Source organism: Mytilus edulis, chromosome 9 (genome assembly GCF_963676685.1).
Source record: "Mytilus edulis chromosome 9, xbMytEdul2.2, whole genome shotgun sequence".
NCBI lineage: Eukaryota > Metazoa > Mollusca > Bivalvia > Mytilida > Mytilidae > Mytilus > Mytilus edulis.
Genome location: NC_092352.1, coordinates 86,988,578 through 87,010,102, shown reverse-complemented (window position 1 = coordinate 87,010,102; position 21,525 = coordinate 86,988,578). Strand labels below are relative to the sequence as shown.

The window sequence follows — 21,525 nt, the reverse complement described above, 5'->3', positions numbered from 1 at the left end:
AAAGTGGTAAAAATCTTTCGTCAAATGAAACTGAAATTTGAGGCCAAAATGAGTCCTTACCGGACCTTCTCCTTTCATAAAAATTTGTTAAGAATTGTACATGTGATAGTGCTTATCTCACAAGACCAGACAGAACATTGCTCTTAATGCTATGTCCACCACAACACTTTGCAAGAGACAATTAAAGATAACAAAACTTTTTTGTAATAATGAAGATGGCACATGAACCCTCAAATGTTCACTGTGTTTCATTTTTGGACCCACAAATATTCTTTATCAATATTGTTATAGCATGGTCTGAATTTCCTTATATACTCATAATCCTATATCCTCTTAATTCTCTTTTCCTACATTTGTCTTGCACGGTGAAGGTCATGTGTTTTTTTATTACTTTATCAATGATGTGTTTACACTTTATCCATGGGAAGTAAGCTGATTGATACTAAAGTCTGGGATGACATGATTCTTGTAATTAGCTTTCAATATTAAAGTGTGAGTACTCAAATTTTGTGTCTATTGTCTGTTGTTTTTATGTAAGTTGTTTTTTGTGCTTTGGAATGTTCAATCAAGTTCAGCCATTTAAGAACTTATTTCTACTGTTTGTTTTTATGTTATTTTAATGCACAGCTGTCTCAGGTTATGGGAGGGTTGAGAGCTCACAAACATCAGCTTTTAATTTAGATGTTGTCCTACTTTCATGTCTGTCATAATTGTTTTTTATAAATTTTATCATTATATAGTTTAGTGCTTTAGTTTTCTTTTTTTTTTAATTGTTTCAATTTTTTTCTTGTCTGGGCCTGTTATGGATGACTATGAGTTATAATTTTTTTTTCTTTCTCACTGTTGAAAGCTGTCCCTTATATCCATATCATTTGAATTCTGAGGTATAGTTGTCTCATTGACATTCATACAGCATATCTATCTTTACATTGGTAGTCAAATAGTTTGCCTGTATAGACCAAATATCATAACAGTAAAACAATCAGTAAAAAACTATTCATGCAAGTACCATCTATACATGAAGTTCTATTTTATAATTAACAGTGAGCTATACTTTACAAGAAAGACAAAAACACAAAATTTATTTGACATGTTTTTTAATGTCAATTATCATAATAAGAAATCAACAACAAAACTATATTCAAGTATGAATATTTATTTCTCATAAGAAAATAAGAAAAACTTAAATACAACCATTGTTAATAGCTATTTACAAAATCAACAATATCTGATGCACTGACATTTCCAAACAACCATTCAAACTACTTTCATCTTTTAATATCCATTGGATAGCATGCATACATTTGTTTAGAATTAATTTACAGATATAAATTCATAAAACAGACACTCTCTCATTTTCCACTTACTTTCATTCAAAAATAACTCTATTGTAAATTACTTTACACATCTTCCAAAATTCTTAAATTAAAAAATAAAACAATTTAAAGTTTTCTAATTCTTATGTCTAACCCATAATCAATAAGAGGCAGTTCCTCTAGTTTTCTCTTGTAACTTAACTGAAGGGATGGTTAAATACCAGCAAACAAATTGGCATACACATAACAATTAGTAAATTTAAATTTGCAGAAATGGAAAGGGGTAATTTTAATAGTTAGAGTGATCAATGAACATGTTCATTTTCCATGGGTACTTTAGATTGAATGGCATTCTGGGGTCTATCTTTGAATTTAACATCTTTATGTGTGTGTTATATTAATGGTGTAAATTTTGTACATTAAGGAGTAATATCTTACAGTATAGACCATTTTAATTGTTACTGCTACAAAATGACCATTGACTATTAGAAGGAGTTAAGAGTAAAAGAACTTTAATATTTTCAAAACAATGCTCTAACAATTTATGAATTTCCCTACTATTTTAAATTTTCTGTAAAAGCCATGTGAAATATTTTGTTTTGTAAATTACAAGTGTATTGAATTCATTCACATCCCCCAGCAAAGCATTGTATACATATTACTGTAGAATGATAAATGATCATGAAAAAAGATGAATGGAGAATTATCTCTCCTTTGTTTTTTTAATGTAGTGATCAAATTATCTCCCCTATGATCAAACTATCTCCCCTATGTTTTTTAATGTAGTGATCAAATTATCTCCCCTATGTTTTTTAATGTAGTGATCAAATTACCTTACCTATGTTTTTTGAATGTAGTGATCAAATTATCTCCCCTTTGTTTTTGAAATGTAGTGATCAAATTATCTCCCCTTTGTTTTTCAATGTATTTGTTGATTTCCAACAATTAACCTTGACACAAAATGCTAAATGATATGCAACACTGATGTCTCACTTCACAACATTATTCACATAGGGGACATAGTAATGAAAATGAAAGCATATTTTAGACCTTGTTTCATCATGATCATTATTTCTTCTAGTTTCACAACTTTGTATTTGAAGAACAATCATCATACACTCTCTCAAAACAGTTTGTTTCTGAATAATTCACAATTTTTAAAATGTCATGACGACCAAGCTCCAACAAAAAATTTCGTAAGTTGTAGAAATTGAATGCACGTGCATTTTCGTATTTGCTTGATAACAATTTCCAATGACATAGAACCACTCTTGCAGGCCATTCTCTTTGTGTATAACAAAAATACTGTATGATTTCAATGTCTCTGCAATTTAAACCTAAAATAGAAAATAAATTAAGGTATATCCTGGTTACAGTAACCTAATGTAGGTTCATTTGTAGTAGTTCATGGTTGAATTAGCAGATAATGATGTAAAGTACGTAATATTACTGAAATCAGGAAGTGAAAACTTTATTTAATTTTAATTATCAGCTTTAAGTGATGTTTTGAAAAAACTAATAACCACAAAACTATTTTTACACTTAGATCCATTTTTATAATTTTGGACCATTTTATAAATCAAAATTTAAACATATTCATTTTTTTTTAATTCTATGTTTTTATGGGGAATACCCTGAAAATGTAATTTATTGATTCAGTGCAGAAATGGTTTATGTATATATCAAAAGCAATTTTTATGACGTTTGTTTCTACGGAAAGTTGTCTCATTGGCAGTTGTACCGCATAGCCTTATTTCATATTCAAGTACATTTTTTTTTAGTTTACAAGTATAAATACACACACACACAAATTTGCCTTTCCTTGACAACATAGTTTTTTTCCAATAGAAGATGATATTAAATAAAAAGATAAAAAAAGGTTAAAAAAAAATTCTCACTTTGAAATGACAGACATTAAAGTATAGATCCTTAAATATTTTTTTCAGTGATGGTTTGAAAGATAGCATTCAATATTTATTACAACTCAAATATTGGGAGTACTGCTGATTATGTAAAAACGTTTTATACATGTAGTATAATATCTATATTTTATAGTATGCTTTCTGGCATGAACAGGAGAGCCCCTATATTTGTTTAAATACATTCCTTAATCTTACCCAACTTTTCAGCAAAATCTCTCCAATCTTTCTTCATACAAGCAGGGGTTTGGTCTAAGCTGAGGTGTATAATTACAGCACAGAGTTGGGACCAGGACAGGTCAAGGTCCATTGATAGTTTTGGACTTTTCCTTTCCATCAATAACTGTACAGTCAGGCATAGCTAAAACCAAAACAATATCATTGAATACACATTGAGTTATCTTACCAATTGATATCAGAGATAGATAAAAAGGTACATGTCTTTTACTGCCACTCCACTTTCCTGTGCATGTCAAAACACATGGAGTGCATTGAAATATGGGTGTAGTCATTTTTTTTCTGATGTTTCTTTTTTTAACTCAATGATTTTTGTTTGAGTTGTAAGTATGGTTGAATTGAATCTACTAGTATCTAAATTGAAATCTTTTTTTTTGGGACACATCAAACAGTGAAGTCAGGAAAGAGAAATTTTATCTTGTTAACTATCAGTGTACAGCTAGTAAAAACCCTTATGTAAACACTATGCCAATAGCACTGAGAGCCCCTGGGCTCCCCCTAAATCTGCCTCCAAGAGCCTTGGACGTGTGGCCTCATCTCACTGAGCACCCTGAATGTAGTTTATCATACAGAAATAAATTATAAAAGGTAAACCACAAACTGTACACTGGGGTTAAATTTACATTCGTCTCATTCATTAATGAACCGTTTTATTCTATATTAGGAAATCAATTAAATCTCTGACACCGAACACATCAATCTAAATGAACTTAATTGCATGATATACCTTAACCTAGATCTAACATGTGAACTGTATTTCTCACAGATATTTAAAATTTCAAATCATTTTATTTTTATTTTTAAAAAGAAGTAAAAAAGTAACGATGATTCACATAAAAAGAGAGCTGACTATACAGTATGGGTTTCTCATTGTTGAAGGCTGTGATGCCAATATTTGCTCACATCATCTTCATTTGAGCTTTAGTGGACAATGGTGAATAGTTGTCTTGTTGGCAATCATAACACATCTCCTTATTTTTAAATTAACCTAAAATCTTCAAGAAGGTATTGATAAGATCACAAGGGATGGCATGTGTCTTTATTGTGCAATGCTTCATTGTATCATACCAAATTTGAACAAATGCGCACAACTGAGCACTGATGTGTACAATCATACTTCCCTCTATAAATGAAGGTGCAAAATCATTTACATATTATATAATTTTGTTCAGCTCTGTTGATCTTAAGTCTCAATTTGATGCATTTAAATTAAAGTATTTTAATTTTGAATAGTAACTTGCATATAGCAATGTATAAGTAAAGTTAAAGCTAAAAGTTTACAACCCAAAGAATTGATCTGTGCATTTGTTAGAATCTGCCTAAAATAGACTTTTGAATAAATAGAACAAATGAAAATAAAATGATTGATTGATTTTGGTTTAAAGGTGAATCTGCACACATAAACTATATCCCTGAAAAAATATCAGACACAAGCCTAATGTCATTACAATATAAGCTGCGTCGGATCGAAATCAAGTGCACATGTACATGTATATGTATATGTTTTTGATTATTTTTGTAATAATCAGACGATATGAAAGATAATTTTTGGCCTGTTTTGTAAGATTCTTATTAAAATCAAATCAATTTTCAAATAGTTACAGACTATGACACAGGTTATGTTCTCACATTTTTCATGATGATATAATACTAAACCTCTAACAGGAGGGATTCATTGTGCCTGATATTCATATGATGAAGACATAATCTTTCAATCAGTTTAATTGAGGTATTGAGCTGGCATGTCAGTAACTGCTAGTAGTCTGTTGTTATTTATGCATTATTGTCATTTTGTTTCATATTTTGACATCAGACTCAGACTTTTCCTAAACTGAGTTTTACTGTGCATATTGTTGTGCATTTGTTTTTCTACATTGGCTAGAGGTATAGGTGAGGGTTGAGATCTCAAAAAACATATTTAACCCTGTCCGCAATTTTGCGCCTGTCCCAAGTCAGGAGCCTCTGGCCTTTGTTAGTCTGGTATGATTTTTAATTTTAGTTTGGAGTTTAGTATGAAGTCCATTATCACTGAGCTAGTATACATATTTGTTTAGGGGTCAGCTGAAGGACGCCTCTGGGTGTGGGAATTTCTCACTACATTGAAGACCCATTGGTGGTCTTTCGGCTGTTGTCTGCTCTATGGTCAGGTTGTTGTATAGCTTTGACACATTCCCCATTTCCATTTTCAATTTTATTTGCATAGAGATTTTTTAATCTGAAATAAGTCAACAGAGGTATTGATATCTATCCAACACATCTCAATATAATACGTACATCACCATTCCAGTATTCTGTTTCTGATGGTTCTGTCTTGTGACACATATTACTCCTCGTAGTTCTGTCAAAATAATATATTCATATTATTGAAATTATTAACTGTGTTCTTAAACCACAGAATGAAAACACATATTTTGTCTCAATCAAATACCATGTAGTTTAATGAAAAGTCACGAAAGACCCTGTCCTCCCTCCAGTAACTACATGTGCATAATTGAAATATCCTGGTATATATGATATCCATGGCCTACCATTTTTCAGTTTTAAACCATTGAATAAATATTAAAATGCATTACAATATTAATGTTATCTTTTGACCTTTTAAACTGGTCCTGGCTGTCCTGTAGATTATTTATTCCTAATTAACCTCTCTTTTGGTCTTTTTTTCACACAGCAAGTAAATCATAGTTATTTGGGAAACACAAATACGTCTTAATTCAATTGTGGATAGCTGTCTCATTGGCAATCATACCACACCTTCTTTTTTATATAACTTTATTTTTATTCTTAAAAAAATACTAATGAACAATTATGACACCTTAGTAAGCATGGTAAGAGAAAATTATTTCTGTCAAAATTTATGCTTAGAGACACAATATTAGAAAGATAGAGATTCGTTGAAGGTGATATAGCTTATAAATAAATAAATACCTCATGAACATGTCATCTTCTTCACACATTTTGAATTCATTATCCCACCACTTTTCATGTTTGTTCACAACTTCAAAGTCAACATCAGTTATATTTAATCCTAAATGTCTTTGTCTATGAAAACGCTGTAAAATTTTCACTCTGTTATTTGAGTATCTTACCCAGCCAAGATTCTTATAATAAATTCTTTGATATTCGCTATCATCACTCGAACAACTGTTTCTATTTGGCCTGTCATTATTGCACAAATCATTATTTTGTTTATGTGGAAAAAGAACATCCACACTTTCTGCCCTAATCAAATGACCTTGTGGAGGTCGTGAATTACAAGTTGGAGGATTGTCAGGATCACGTTGATTGACAATAACCAATGTATTCCCATCTGAATTCTCCATTGCTCCAATGTTTGTTCTATCATGGGGAGGAGGTGGGGGTAATATTGTACTTGGGTCATCACATGTATGTCTTACTGTGAAGGGACCATTAGTTTTTGAAATGTTATCACTATTTATTGTTTCCTCTTCACTAACAGTAATAGAATTTGAATCAACCTCGAAAGACGATGATTTATCTGATATAGAACTTCCTTTCCCATCATCAAAGTTCTCTTCACTTGAATCGTCCGAATTCTCCACTGCTTCATGACTTTTATGATTGTGATGAGGAGAGGGCAATGGCGGTAGATTAATACCACTTGTTGATGATGACCACTCTATATTACAAGGAGATGAAATTTCAGAAAGATCACTACCCCCAGATAAAGTTTTCTGATCTGTCAGCCATCTAAGCACTTCTGGGCTCGGATCATTTGTCATTTCAACACTAAGTTCTTGCAGATGGATCTCTTGTAACTGATGACACAGATGCGTCCTGAAATCATAGCCCTTGTCGTCTCCAGACATGGATGATCTCAAATTTATACAATGTACATGCTGAATTTCTACAAAAGACAAAATAATTTGAATATTATCGCTATATAGTTACAAAAAAAATATTTATGGGAATTTTAGCCTTAACCTGTTGATATTTATTCCCTAGCCTTTTGGCTCAAAGTGAACTTATCTTTTTAGTGATGAAAAACTGGACACCTGCTTAATAATTAAGGAACAATATTTTGTGATTGTTGAGTAAAATTATTGTTGGCTTGTTTGTATGTCTGCTGATTTTCTGCCTTTACTTTGAATACACATCTTTATATATATAAAAATGCTTCAACTTCTGGCCAGATTTCAATTAAAAATGCAAACTATTTTAAGCACTGAATGGTCATAGTCTTATTTATATGTTTTTTTTCCAATAATTTTTACCCTGCCATAAGAAATTGATGAGCTTTGCAATATTTCTACAAATAAGGAAGGGCTTTTATTTTAGTTTAAATCATGCTTTATAGGATCACAAGAATGAAGTACCTGCACATGGAGTTTTTTCTACAATTTCCATTTTAATTAATCTCTTCAATGGATTAACCAGAATTTCTTTGAATTCCAGATTGCGTAGCTGATGGTAATTTAACACATTTAATTTATTATCCAACACAGAAAAGTTTGTCTTTCTTAAGATAACACGGACTGGCTGTTCATTATTGTTTTTAACACTGTACATAAACCACTGCTTCATCACTTTACCTGTAAGAAGAAACATTTATATATATATTTATTTAAAAAATATATAAATAACGAAAAAACCCACAAAGATTGCATGGTAATAATGGTAATGGCTTTCAGCTGTACCAAGAAACTTTGCATTTTGGAATAAAACTATATAAAGTATCAGTTATTTTTTAGGAAACTTGATTTTTTGGTTTAAACAAATTGCAAGCAAGGCTATAAGAAATTTGTATTTTCTTGAACGCTTGAATAAGTGTTTACCTATATTATGTATATACCCAAAAAATACATGTCATGTTTTTAGTAATGAATCCACAGTGGTTATTAATAAGACTGAATAAAACTCTTAATATAGCTATAGCTGTTTGACTGATGAATTGACCGACTGATTGATTAGAGATAATTTAATCAATTGACTGAAATGTTTGAGTCTGCTTGATGCATCCATTAACTGACAGTACTGTCAATTGATTGATTGATCATAAGATTGACTAGGACTTTTTGATTGGTTTACTAATGTTTATCAGGTTAACTGGAGTTTAGAACAACTTTCGGTTTTTGCACATAATTTTATTTTTCCTTTGCCATGGTGTTGTACACAATGAACTGGTGAATGCAATGTACTGTCTCTTTTTGATTTATAATTTACTGATTGTCCCCCTTGTTTTGTTTTAAAACTTATTTTACTAAACATTTAATTTCATTAACAAATACTTCAAGTTTATACTTCATAGAATTTACACTAACATATAAGAGACCTATCAATAGACAATCTTGACTTATGAAATTGGTTTCCATGTGTTTGTTTTACATTGTTTTCTAGTAGACAGTATCCCAACAACATAAAATATCAAATGAAACCTAAAGTTTAAAACACTGTTCTCTAATAAAACCTAAGAATTTTAAGCATTTTTGCAATGATAAAAAAGTTCATGAACTGGTTTCCATTAGTATGTGACCCTCCTGTCTTCATACTTGTTATTGTAATACTATCAAAAAGACCTACCAAATGTTTTTTGAAGTTTAATGTTTAACTTTTTTAGCTGAGAACTTTTCCCTGGCACCACTCTGTCAAACAATTTAATCCTGTTTGATCCCAGGAACAAACCATCAGGACTTTCATCTTTATATATAACAATTGTCAAACACACAAAGTTTTCATATGCCTCTTCCTCTGTCTTATGTCCGAGACAAACAAAGGGTTTGGATTTCTTGGATTTCTCTTCCAGGATACTTAGTTCTATCTCTTCTACATCAAAGAAACAGAACTCCTCCTCTTTAAAGGTTCGTAAGAATGGTCCAACTTGAATTGAATCTGAAAGTTAAATATTTTTTATATGAATAAAGCAGACTTAACAGAATACAACTTGAACCTTTCCAAAATGGTACAGAGTGCTTTACTAAGTTCATGAATCATGAATTGACATTAGCTTTTGGTTTTTTTTTTTGCATTTGTTTTTGGAGAAAACAAGTTTGATCTCTGTTTCAGAAATATTCCTTAGACAAATAAAGGGGATCTATTTGGATCTCCTTATTGACATGTGATATAATATAATTATACTGTGGATTCATTTATTTTCTGTGCCAATTTCTGTGGATTGGCATGTACAGAGGAAAACTTGCATTTTCATGGATATTTAATGTTGTGGTTTTGGCAAAGTCTGCATATATTTATATAATTATATATTCCTTCAAGATTCATTGAATGTTTCAATTTGTGGTTCCCCTGTACCCTTGAAATTCACAAAAATTGGTATGAATATTAATGCAGTAATAATTGTTAATTTTTACTATAAATATTATTACACTCAAATAAATTAAATTATTTCTGTGTAAGGATTGATACAAAAATTTGATATCTAAAGTAGTTCTATTCTACATTTCACATTTTTTATGTTTTCTGGTCTGTGCCTCCGTTCGTTCGTCTGTCCGTCTGTGCGTCCGTCTGTGCGTCCGTTCGCTTCAGGTTAAAGTTTTTGGTCAAGGTAGTTTTTGAAGAAGTTGAAGTCCAATCAACTTGAAACTTAGTACACTTGTTCCCCATGATATGATCTTTCTAATTTTAATGCCAAATTATAGTTTTGACCCCAATTTCGTGGTCCACTGAACATAGAAAATGATAGTGTGAAGTTCAGGTTAAAGTTTTTGGTCAAGGTAGTTTTTGATTAAGTTAAAGTTACATCAACTTGAAACTTAGTACACATGTTCCCTATGATATGATTTTTCTAATTTTAATTCCAAATTAAAGGTTTGACCCCAATTTTCACGGTCCACTGAACATAGAAAATGATAGTGCGAGTGGGGCATCCGTGTACTATGGACACATTCTTGTTTTAATTTCTATTTGGTTTCACATTTATTTAAAGCAGATGTGTGTGTCGAAATTCATTTTTTATCATTTGGATAATACACATCTTTAATCTGATGAAATGATGCATCATTGTCTAGCACCATAAGTAGGTCACATACCTGTAGCCAGGGGGGGTTCGGGGGGTTCCCTTGAAAACAAATAATGACTGTTAAAGTCAACGTTCTGTTCGAATTGTGACTGTTAAAGTCGAGTTTTTGAGGCCAACGAACCCCCCTTTGGAAATTCCTGGCTACGGGCCTGGGTCACCCAATTAAGACATCACAAGATTCATTTTTAAGCAATCAAGTGACCTAAATATACAGTCAGGTGTTAGTATAAAAACAAATCTGATAAGAGTCTGAAGGTTATCAACAAAAGAAGAGAGTACGTGCACATAATTTTCTTCCTGATAAATAATTTTAATTTATTTTGAACAAGAGTACTTTTCTTCAATATTTTTAACATATAATTATTTGGTCCATATTTTAAAGAAATAAATAGCATGTCTGGTAAATCCATTACCTAGTCATTACACCTTAGTCTGACCTTTCACCTTGAAGTTCAACATTTGATAACTTTATTGGATTTTTTGTAGAAATGCAATCATCAAAGAAATATAATGACTACCCTGTATTACATTTTTTTGATACTTTTAAAATGCAGACTACCGGGTACCCTTTTATATAATTTATTGTTCATTAATTTCAACAATAGTAAAGATTTGTTAAATCTGTGTAAAATTATACATAGGTGTGCTAAACTTTGTTTTAAGTTTAAACAAACAACAGAGAACTATTATATCTGACAATCAAAAGTTCTTTTTGTAAATTTCCAACTTTCCAGATCTGACTAATATTCACAAAAACTTGAGTTTGAACAGAAAAATCACAGGTTTTATCCACATAAGAGAAAATGCAGTCCAAATTTCAATTTATAAAAACAAATTTTTGACATACACATAATTTTTTTACGAGAAATAATTTAACAGCCATGACAGAGTTCATCCATAGACTTTCATGGGAAAATTTGATTGATTATATAGGGTATCACTGAGGCATGTCTGGAGAGCCCCCCCTTTTTTTTTTAGGTTAGTCAATAGCCCCTCCCTCCCCCTTTATGAAAAGTTCTGGATCTGCCACTGTCATTTGTCTGTACATGTCAATGCCTGACCCATATAATATACATATGAAGACTAGTGTTTTTTTTAATCTTAATATTTTCCTGTACAAATGATGTGTGTGTCGTAACTAAGCAGTTTTTCTTTTTTTAGATATGTTAACAAAAATTTAGCATTATACCACTATTTGACCCCAAAATCTATGGTGTAGACTGTGCATACACCCATTATATCATATTAATTAATATTTATTTTAAAAAATCTTTAGAAACTTTGTACAATGTACATCCATGTTTGAGCTTACAGAGATTTAATTATGTCAAATTTTGCCTTATTTGAGTTATTTCAGAGGATTTAAGACTCAAGGACAAATAAATTACTGTGTAAATAGTAAATGTATTTTTAAATGCAGAGCATGATCAATATAATATATAGGTATATTTACACCTGGAACTGTTATAGCAAGAAATGTATACAATGGTAGATTTCAATAAAACTGGAAAGTAAAAGTACAACTGAAGCAAATAGAAAATATAAACAACTGACTCCAATCCCACTTGGACCTAAGTTTCCAGTGGCGGATCCAAGGGCTGTGTGGGGTAGATCCCCCTTTTTCTGAACGATCAATCCACAATGCATTTGAATGGGGACTTACAGTTGTCCTATGTTGGGACCCCCCTCCCTTTTTGAAAAAGGCTGGACCCCTTCCACTGGTTTCTTACCAATTAGCATGTGACATGCATTATAATGTCTGAATTGTGATAATTTCTTTTCCCTCATAGTTAAGGGGTAAATGAAATACTTGAATGTCAAAGTTGTCATATTATAGAACAATACGCTAACAACAGTTTTTTTTTATTTGTTTCTTTCTCAAGTTCAAGACTTCAACTAAGATCGACCAAAAGTCTAGATTTAAATAAATTCAATATAGATTTCAAAAATAAAAGACAAAATTGAATTTCAGAACATAAATTTTTTTTGTTTGTATCTGTTGAAGATAACTTACATTCCTTTTCTTTCTTGTACAGTCTGAGGTAGACGTTTTCCTGAAAAAAGAAAACAAACTAGAAGTCAAGAATATGAAGTTAAAACAATGTAGAAAAATCAAATATGGTGATCAACTTGTGATCATTTCAGTGCAGTAACACAAGAGGAAATTAATTGACTAATATAGAAAAAAATTGTTGACCATTAGTATCTGATAATCTAGATGTTGAGAACAAAGTTAAAGGTACATAATTAAGTCTGATATATTTTTCACTAATTTCCATTCTTCCACATCTTATACACAATTTCCTTCTCCTTTTCATTCCAATATTCACTGCCTTATTTCCCTTATTGTGCAATTATGAGCATTAAACTGCAAACAGTCAATAAACATATCATATTTAATTTCAATATTGACCCACAGTGGTGTATGCTTCAGGGGTAATAATATTAGGTCTCATATTTAACTAAGTATAAAATAGTTGTTTAGTGCCTTTAGCTTTTATCGAAAAAAAAATATTTCTTTTTCAAAAATGCATTATACATGTACCTTTTACCTCTATAACATAATCTGTGTAAAGATGGCTAGGCATACATATCACAAAATAAATGGGGAATGTATTTATGGAACACACATGATGCCCTCTGCTTACATATCATATAAAGATGTAAAGGGATATAACTGAAGAACGGTCAAAGTGGTGCTACCAAATTGATACTTGGTCTGTATTTTGTGGTAATAAGCATTGTGTATAAGTTTCAAACATTTGGTTGAGGCAAACTAAAGTCAGAGAACAGAAATTATAATACAAAAAAAAAATCAATTTTTAAAGGGGCATTACTCTAGAACAGTTGACAACACCAAAATTTGAATTCGATCTATGTTTTGTGGTATAACGCATTGTGTATAAGTTTTATAGTATTTGATAGGGGAAAACTAAATTTAGAGAAGAAAAACTATGTAACATACAGAGGGACAAGGGGACAGATTAATGCCCCCTATGCTATATATGGTGGGGGCATAACAATCTAATACATAAAAGCTGCATTTAATTTAAATGAGTATAGAAACAGATGTTAACAACCCAAAACAATCCAACTTAGCTATTTCTAACCCTCTATTATAAAGTGTTCCTTCTTTATTGTTTAATTACTACTGGATTTCACCTTGCATATCACTGTGATTTTTAAAATGTACCGGTATTTTGGTCCACACATACTTGAATAAATAAAAGAAAAATCCCTTATAAACCAGGAAGAGAAATAAGCTGACATTTAAATTGAGCAAGGTTCATTGCATTTCAATACAAATCATTCAATTATGTTATAATAAATGTTCTGGGTCAAAATGGTTATGTAAACACAATACATAAAAAGACTTCTTTAAATGGTATTAAAGATAAATATTATATCTTGATATCTATTACATCTTGATATAATTTTTTTTCATAAGATAGGGAAATCCCTGATTTCTTAGAAAAATGTATATCCTCTGAAATAAAACTTTCTACCAGAGAATGAAGTCTGTACTTAACACATTGTAACAAGAGAGATGAAAGGATTTGGAGTGGGTGTACATAATGGAAAAAAGTTTTTAAAATTTACACTTTATATATATCTACACACATGTGAAAACCTTATTGTTATACAAATCTTAGATGTTTGATGCTAGTTTCACATATGAATATGTTCCATTAGCTTTGGTTAGCAGATTATAAATGAAACAACCCAACATATAATGAATGGATTCAATTAAATTGTGATTGGAAATGGGGAATATGTCAAAGGGACAACAACCCGACCAAAGAGCAGAAAACAGCAAAGGCCACCAATGGGTCTTCAAAGCAGCGAGAAAATCATCCCCCATACTGGGATTTAATGCTAGCAACTTATATTCAAACCATGAAATTTCCAAATTTATTGACCATATTACCTGTTTAAAGTAAGAATTCTTGTCAGACAATATTACAATAGAGAATGGAAACATAACAATGTGTTAAAGAGACAACAACCTGAACAAGAGCTGAAAACAGCCCAGGCCACTAATGGATCTTCTTATAAGCAGACAGAAATGTTTTAGGAGACAGCCCCTGTCAGACAATTTTTTGACAATATTACCTGTTTAAGGTGACCATCCCTGTCAGAATGATAATGTTTTCCGGTATAAAGTATTCTTGGACTCATTTTTCATTTCTTCCATTAGACTCCTGCAATATAAAAAGAGACATTTTAAAAACCGTTCTGTTTATTACACATTTCAAAGTTGCCTATCGTTAACAGTTGACATTGTGATGTAAAACATTTACACCAATGTTTCTCTATAAAACAATTCAATCTATAGATAAAGCTCCATGTTTGTCCTTTTGGCCATACCTTAACATCCATTTACATCCAAGTTCCAGAGTTTTTCGCAATTTGATCAAATCTAAAAAGATATCCTATATTGATTATTTCTACCTGTTTAAGTTCTTCAAATCTGTATTTATGGGCTTTCCTTAATATTTGAGTAAAAATACTTTTGAAAATGCAAAAAGATACTTTTCATCACTTCTTAAACTTTTGCATTCTGATGCAACATGGGCATTAGGTCGTAAATCTTAATTGAAATCTTGTAAAGAGATATACATGTTATAATTATATACATGTATTATAATATAGTTAATGTTCCACTTGTATGATGAAACCCACAGAAATTGGATCAACAAATAATTAAAAGAATTAACAGTATTGCATGTTTGCTTGCAAAGTTTTCCTATACTTGTACATAGAATTTGTACATACTGACTTTGAATTGGCCCTGACATTGTATAGTTTATTTTTTATTACTCTTTACTGCATGTTTGGAAACAAATTTTTCTTAAATCTTCAATCACAAACAGGTTCTTGCTAGAGCAGCTAGAAGAAAATGAACGGTGAAAAAAATCAATTCTCAAGAAATGCAAAACAAGCTAGTCTTATCAGGGTATGGAATTTCAATGATTTGGCCTTGACTTTCAAATGTTAAATATTATTGCGCACTAAATATTTGATAAGATAAATACTAAAAAAATTAAAAAATGTTTAAAGATCTAAAGCAACTGTGTATTGACTGTGACTAAAGCTTTCAGTACAGCATCCCTTTTGTTATAATCAATACCCAGATTTGTGCATAAAAACTATCAGTTTCTTGTGTGAGCATACTTATCCTTGTTCATCTTGAGGAGGTTTGTGCTTTATCAGATATATAGTCTAACATTTGTTAGTCAAATAATCAAGATTCTATTTATTCTCTTTTATCAAATAAACTGCCATTACATGATGATAATGCAGTAGTGGATCCAGGGGGAGGGTTAGTTACCGTTACGGGAGTTGGAACAGACTGGAACCCCTCCTCCTTTTTTAGCGGATCAATGCATTTGAATAAGGACATACAGTTGGACCCCCCTTTTTTATTCTTGGTTGGGAATCTCCCTTTTGAAAATGGCTGGATCCACCCCTGATAATGTCAGATATAGTTGTGTTTAACATTGAGTGGCTGCTGCACTTTCATATGCATATGCACAAAGAACAAGTTGGTGTGATATAAATATGTATCCAGCTTTGTACTTGCCCGACATGCTGAAATGGATTTTAAATGTGATAAGAAAGCATATAACAAAAGTATTACAGAAAGGCTATGAACTGCTGTGGATGAATTTTTCTTCTAGGATACATATTTCAATTGATAAGATAAATTGTATTTTGGAGGATCATTGTTTTTACAGTTTTTGCCTCATTCTGCTAAAAACTTAAAAGAAAAAGTGAATTGTGTTGGCAATTTAAAATTGTGGTTTACCTTTACCAATTTGCAAAGAAATGTTCATGGGTACCCGATGAGTAATCATGAATTTGCAGAAATATTTAACTTTGCTACTAGTTGAGAAACAGGTTAGAGTTTCTAATGGCACCTCAAACCAATGAAATAAACACACAGTACTACCTTTAATGTGGTAGCTAAATAGCTCTGCCCAAGAAAAGGGGGTGCATTGAATTTTTTACTTTTTTACCTTAAAATGTACCATTGTTTTAAAAACGCATAAACATTACCTTCTGGAGTCACTTTGACATTTTTATGTTGTCAATCATGAATAAATAAACTTTTAAAAGCGACATAGAATAAAAAGTATTCACATTCGGTATAATATAATTTATACATTGACGTAAATGTAAAGACCAATTAAATCAAGTTAAAAATTAGACGGGAATGAATATTAAAAAAAATCTGGGAAGTACAGAGTTTACCTGATATTTAATTAGTAGACTTACCTGTAACAGGGAATATAATGTGGATTTTTAATGTTTCACAAAATAATCCTTTTTCAAATGTATCCCAAAAAAATATCTTCAATAATATTGCAAAACACAGTGAAAGTTGTTTATCGTTTATGATGTCACTAAATGTTTCAGCCTTTATATGTCATAATAAACAAAATTCTTGAGTCTCTGGGTACAGATAAGGTAAACAAAACCAATCAGGTAAAACATTTACACAGGTAAATAACATATATATGGGCTTTCTCGAATTACTGAAGAAATCACTATTAAATCATTCAAGGATTACATACATGTAACATGATACAGCAAATTTTTTATTAAATACATGTACTTTTCAATTTTTTAATAAACATTAGATGCAAAAAAGTAAAATAGAAAACTGTGCATTTACATACATTGTACATATCTTAAAACTGGTATAACAACTATCACATCCATATAAATTTCTAGAATACTGTGGACCAAAACTTTAAACATCAACAAAAATAAAGTAATTGGAAACCTGATAAACAACATTTCACACGTGATCTAAATGCAAAGTAAAAAGTTACTAGAAAAATAACACAAAAGTGAAAAGACAGCAAATGGCCTAACCATCTTATAATTGGTATACTCTATTATTTCTAAACGATTTTAAAACTTCATGTTTTAATACTGTACAATACATCATGATCAGTTCCTCCTCTGATACCTTATAAAACAAATCAATATATATATACACATCTTTGGCTTAGAGCATCACCAAGTTAGACTACTAAAATTTAGACAATAAAAATAATCTGATAGTCTCTTGAATGTATTACAACTTCAGCACCTTTAGAAAAACCAAAACGACGTCAAGTACCAACAAAACACTGATATTTCATAATTTGTAAAATAATTCTGTGACTGCTCTTAATTATAAAAGAACATTGTATTAGCTAAAAACATAAAGCCTTTAGCCACAAAAATAAAACATGTATAAGCAAAACAATAATGCAGGACAGCACATGCAGCATGTGCTGTAATACTTTTAATAACAAAATATATTAGAACAAACAAATCAAGATCTGACAGTGGAATAAGTTATATAGGCAAGTAATACTAAGTTATCACTCTGTCAACAGACTCAAAGTGTTTGGTTTAAGGTGATGTTATTTGACGTCATTTGCACGTTTGTTGGGCATAACATCTATGTCAGTATGTTGAGCTAAGGGATGAATATTCTATTGGGGATAACTTTTGAATGACTTCTTCGTTAACTGTTTTTAAATGATAGAATTAATATAATTCTTTAGACAGGGTTGGGTTATGAACATAAGAATATTTTTGAACTTTGAAAATGTCAAGCCTTCAAAATTACTTTATCAGTTCAAAGATACAGGGATCCAGTTAGCCTATAGAACATTAAATCAGAAATCAGAGTATAGTAAATTCAGAAATTATTGCGTGCTTTATTATTAACAGGCTATTATTTAAACTTGGAATTATTTTTAATTATGGAATTTGCAAAAGTTTCTGTGCTGGAAATTTTTAATAAATTCCATGCTTATGTTATGATGTTTTGAGCAGTTCATAACACTTTCCATACAATGTATTTTGTATAGATAGTGTTGTGCACGGCACAGTACATTCTATTGAAAATGTACTATCTTCTTTGTAAAAGAAAGTGTTGTGCGCAGCACAGAACATTGAAGTACAGAATAAGCATGGAATTTACTAGAAATTTCAAGCACAGGAAATTATGAAAACTCCATAATTAATAATAATTCCAAGTTTAAGGAGGTAGACCTAGGTTAAGGGAAATAACTCTTAAAATCATCAGTACGTTTGTGTCAACCATTTTCATAAATATATTCTAAGCTTCTAGGTTACATAGATTATTTCCAATCTGTTTCAGGTAAATGCTTAAAAAACATTGATGAAACTTGACTTTTACAAACACATAACTGATTTAAAGAGTTATCTCCCTGAACCAAGGTCTACCACCTTAAATAATAGCCTGTTTATTGCGATTTTGTCATTTGAGACTTGAATGCTATTCTTATTTTTACAATTTTGGGAAAAAATCCTGCTTAATTAGTATAAAATATTTTAAAATGCGAGTTTAAATTATTGCGTTTACAACTCTATCCCAATTTTCCCAATAATAAAAACTTCACAATACTTTCTGAATTTACTGTATAGTATTTTTTTTAGATTGTTTCTGGTAATGAAAATGATTTAGATATGGATCAAACATATTCAGGCTTCTGACTTAGGACAGGAACATACATAACATATTATGGTTTATTGTAAACAATGACAGTCATGATAGTGTCTTCAAAAGTGAGGTCTATAACTATAAGTTTTTATCAGTTTTATTAACTAACCAGTCAAAATTAAAGATTGCCTCTCTCCCTTGTTTATTGTATCATAAAAGACAAATACATATCATGTGTATAAAGAACTTGGAGAGCTTTATTACATGTATATCAATTCTGCAAAGTTTTGATTACAATTGGCAGAAAAGTTAAAGAAATGATGAAAGTGTAATCTTTGTACCTTATTCAATTGTCAATAATCAAGAAATATGAGCTACCAATATTTTGGACAATTTTATAGCAATTCAAAATAAACAGTTAACAGGCTATTATTTGAACTTGGAATTATTCTTAGTTATTGAATTTTTTAATAAATTCCATGTTTATTCTGTACTTTAATGTTCTGTGCTGCGCACAACACTTTCTATTACAAAGAAGATAGCACATTTTCAATAGAATGTACTGTGCCGCGCACAACACTATCTATACAAAATACATTGTATGGAAAGTGTTATGATCAGCTCAAAAGATCATAATACCAAATAAACATGGAATTTATCAAAAAAAATTAAACACAAGAAATTATGCAAATTCCATAATTAAAAATAATTCCAAGTTCAAATAATAGCCTGTTAACTGTTTATTTTGAATTGCTATAAAATTGTCCAAACTATTAAGCTTTCATATAGTTTTTCTTTCTAAAAGTATTCTATATTTATAAGAATCAGATATCATTTTAAATAAAACATCATATATTCAGTAAAATATGTATGTTTTATTTTATCACCTTGCACTTTCATGACTTGGCTGTGGTTTTCTACAGCAGTTGGTTCAAATTTCTGACCAGTTGAACAATTTGATTTTATAAAACAAATTGCAATTTGGTCAAAATTTTGAATGAGTTGCAATTGGTGGAGAGCAACACTAACAGTCAACTCACTGTAATGATTTTTAACAGTATCCTAGTGTTATCGGTTCTCTATAGTGTAACAAACTTTTGCTCCGTATGGCCAGTTCTTCAAATAAATGTGGTCAAAGCTGATTGTGTTAATTAAGTAGATACTTTTATTCATTTCCTATGATCCTCATGATTTTCTTTTGCGTAAATCAAGAAAAATCAAAACATCTGTTGTTGTGCTCAATTTTGACATTGTGTGCAATACATCATCTGTTCTCAATAGTTGTGAAAAGTATAGTATGGTAAGCATGTTTGATGTTAATAGAAGATTTAAAATTACACAAATTGAAGAAAAGTATCAATTTACTATCATTTGTCTCTAGAACCATATTTTTTTTTTATGAATTTTAGCCTAGTCGATCATTTAAGGCATCTTTAACCGATATCCTAGGAATTATCACTCAAGGACAAAAATATGCATTGAATATTAATCTTTAATAAATTTTAGATAATTTTAAATTATTGAACCAATTCTTATACGTTATAAGATGTTGTCACAGCTGTTATTAATATTTTACTGTCACAGTAACAATATTTAAGGGCATTACTTTTCCGATAATTGAATTGAATTAAATTTCAAAGTTCATAAGATATGGCCCAAACTGCGTTCCATAGATTTTTTTCCATAGCGATGTCACACCCCATCTTACAATTGTGTATTATGTATGTTGACTTGACCTTCTTTTCGAGCTGAGTTTTGTTTACATTTGAAAACATGCTATTTATGAACCGAGGGGATGAAGTTTGGGTTGTTTTGGGAATAAGGAAAAGTAGGTTAAAATCGGAAAATATTATTTTTACTGTTGTAAAATGTCTGAAAACTTGAAATGTTGAAATTAAAGCTAGTTATTATTCTGTCCTTGAAATACAGACAAATAGAAAAATTGTGCGATTTCGCGAACTACTTTTATTTTAACCACGCGCATTGCTATCGAGAACTGATTACTATCAAAACAGATGACTTCACATTACTAGTTGAAAGGCTATTTAAATTTTTGCTGTGACGGTTATAGGGTAGAACCAAGGACGTATATTAGTTATATATATGTTAGTTATACGTCCTTGGGTAGAACATAATTTAAATTATGTTAACTTGGAGTTTATTAATATTGATATATATTGCAAATAATGAGCCAAATTACAATGTGATAGTCTGGTGCATTGCTAATAAAAAATGGTGCGAATGGATCAACTCAACCAACAATGAATTTACCTCACCGATCGCATACACTGTGTTTTAGTCGGAGTCTGTGAAATTAGCTGCTAGTTTTTTACATGGGGATACCGTTTTGCCTACGATTCTAGACTATTTCGATTCAGGATGGGTTTTCCCGGAAATTAGTAACTGAAAGATTATATTTTGAAGATATCGAATTGAATAACCGTAAGGTTTTGATGATGCTTTCACAATGTTCTCTATCGTATTGAATACACTCGATTTTTAAAATACCAAAAAAAAATAAACTAAAGTGTACGGTACTTATGACAAAAAAAGATAATGCTACAATTTGCTGTCATCTTAACATGTGAA

The 21,525-nt window shown here is 30.7% G+C and overlaps 1 protein-coding gene across 2 annotated transcripts; it reads right to left on the bottom strand.

Annotated features, from left to right (window-relative positions):
* Positions 1-1,080: 1,080 nt before the first annotated feature.
* On the bottom strand, positions 1,081-21,520 carry LOC139489305 (uncharacterized). Of its 2 annotated transcripts, none has more exons than XM_071275590.1 (9): positions 21,208-21,520; positions 14,580-14,668; positions 12,481-12,520; positions 9,014-9,322; positions 7,810-8,025; positions 6,401-7,340; positions 5,747-5,810; positions 3,434-3,596; positions 1,081-2,653 (listed from the first exon to the last, which is right to left on the bottom strand). In XM_071275590.1, the coding sequence occupies exons 2-9, from the start codon at positions 14,643-14,645 to the stop codon at positions 2,400-2,402; spliced, it is 2,052 nt and encodes a 683-aa protein (XP_071131691.1). In that variant the 5' UTR covers positions 14,646-14,668; positions 21,208-21,520; the 3' UTR covers positions 1,081-2,399. The 2 variants fall into 2 exon arrangements, with proteins under 2 accessions (XP_071131691.1, XP_071131690.1); XM_071275589.1 differs by lacking the exon at positions 21,208-21,520 and adding an exon at positions 16,746-17,019.
* Between the last annotated feature and the right edge of the window lie 5 nt (positions 21,521-21,525).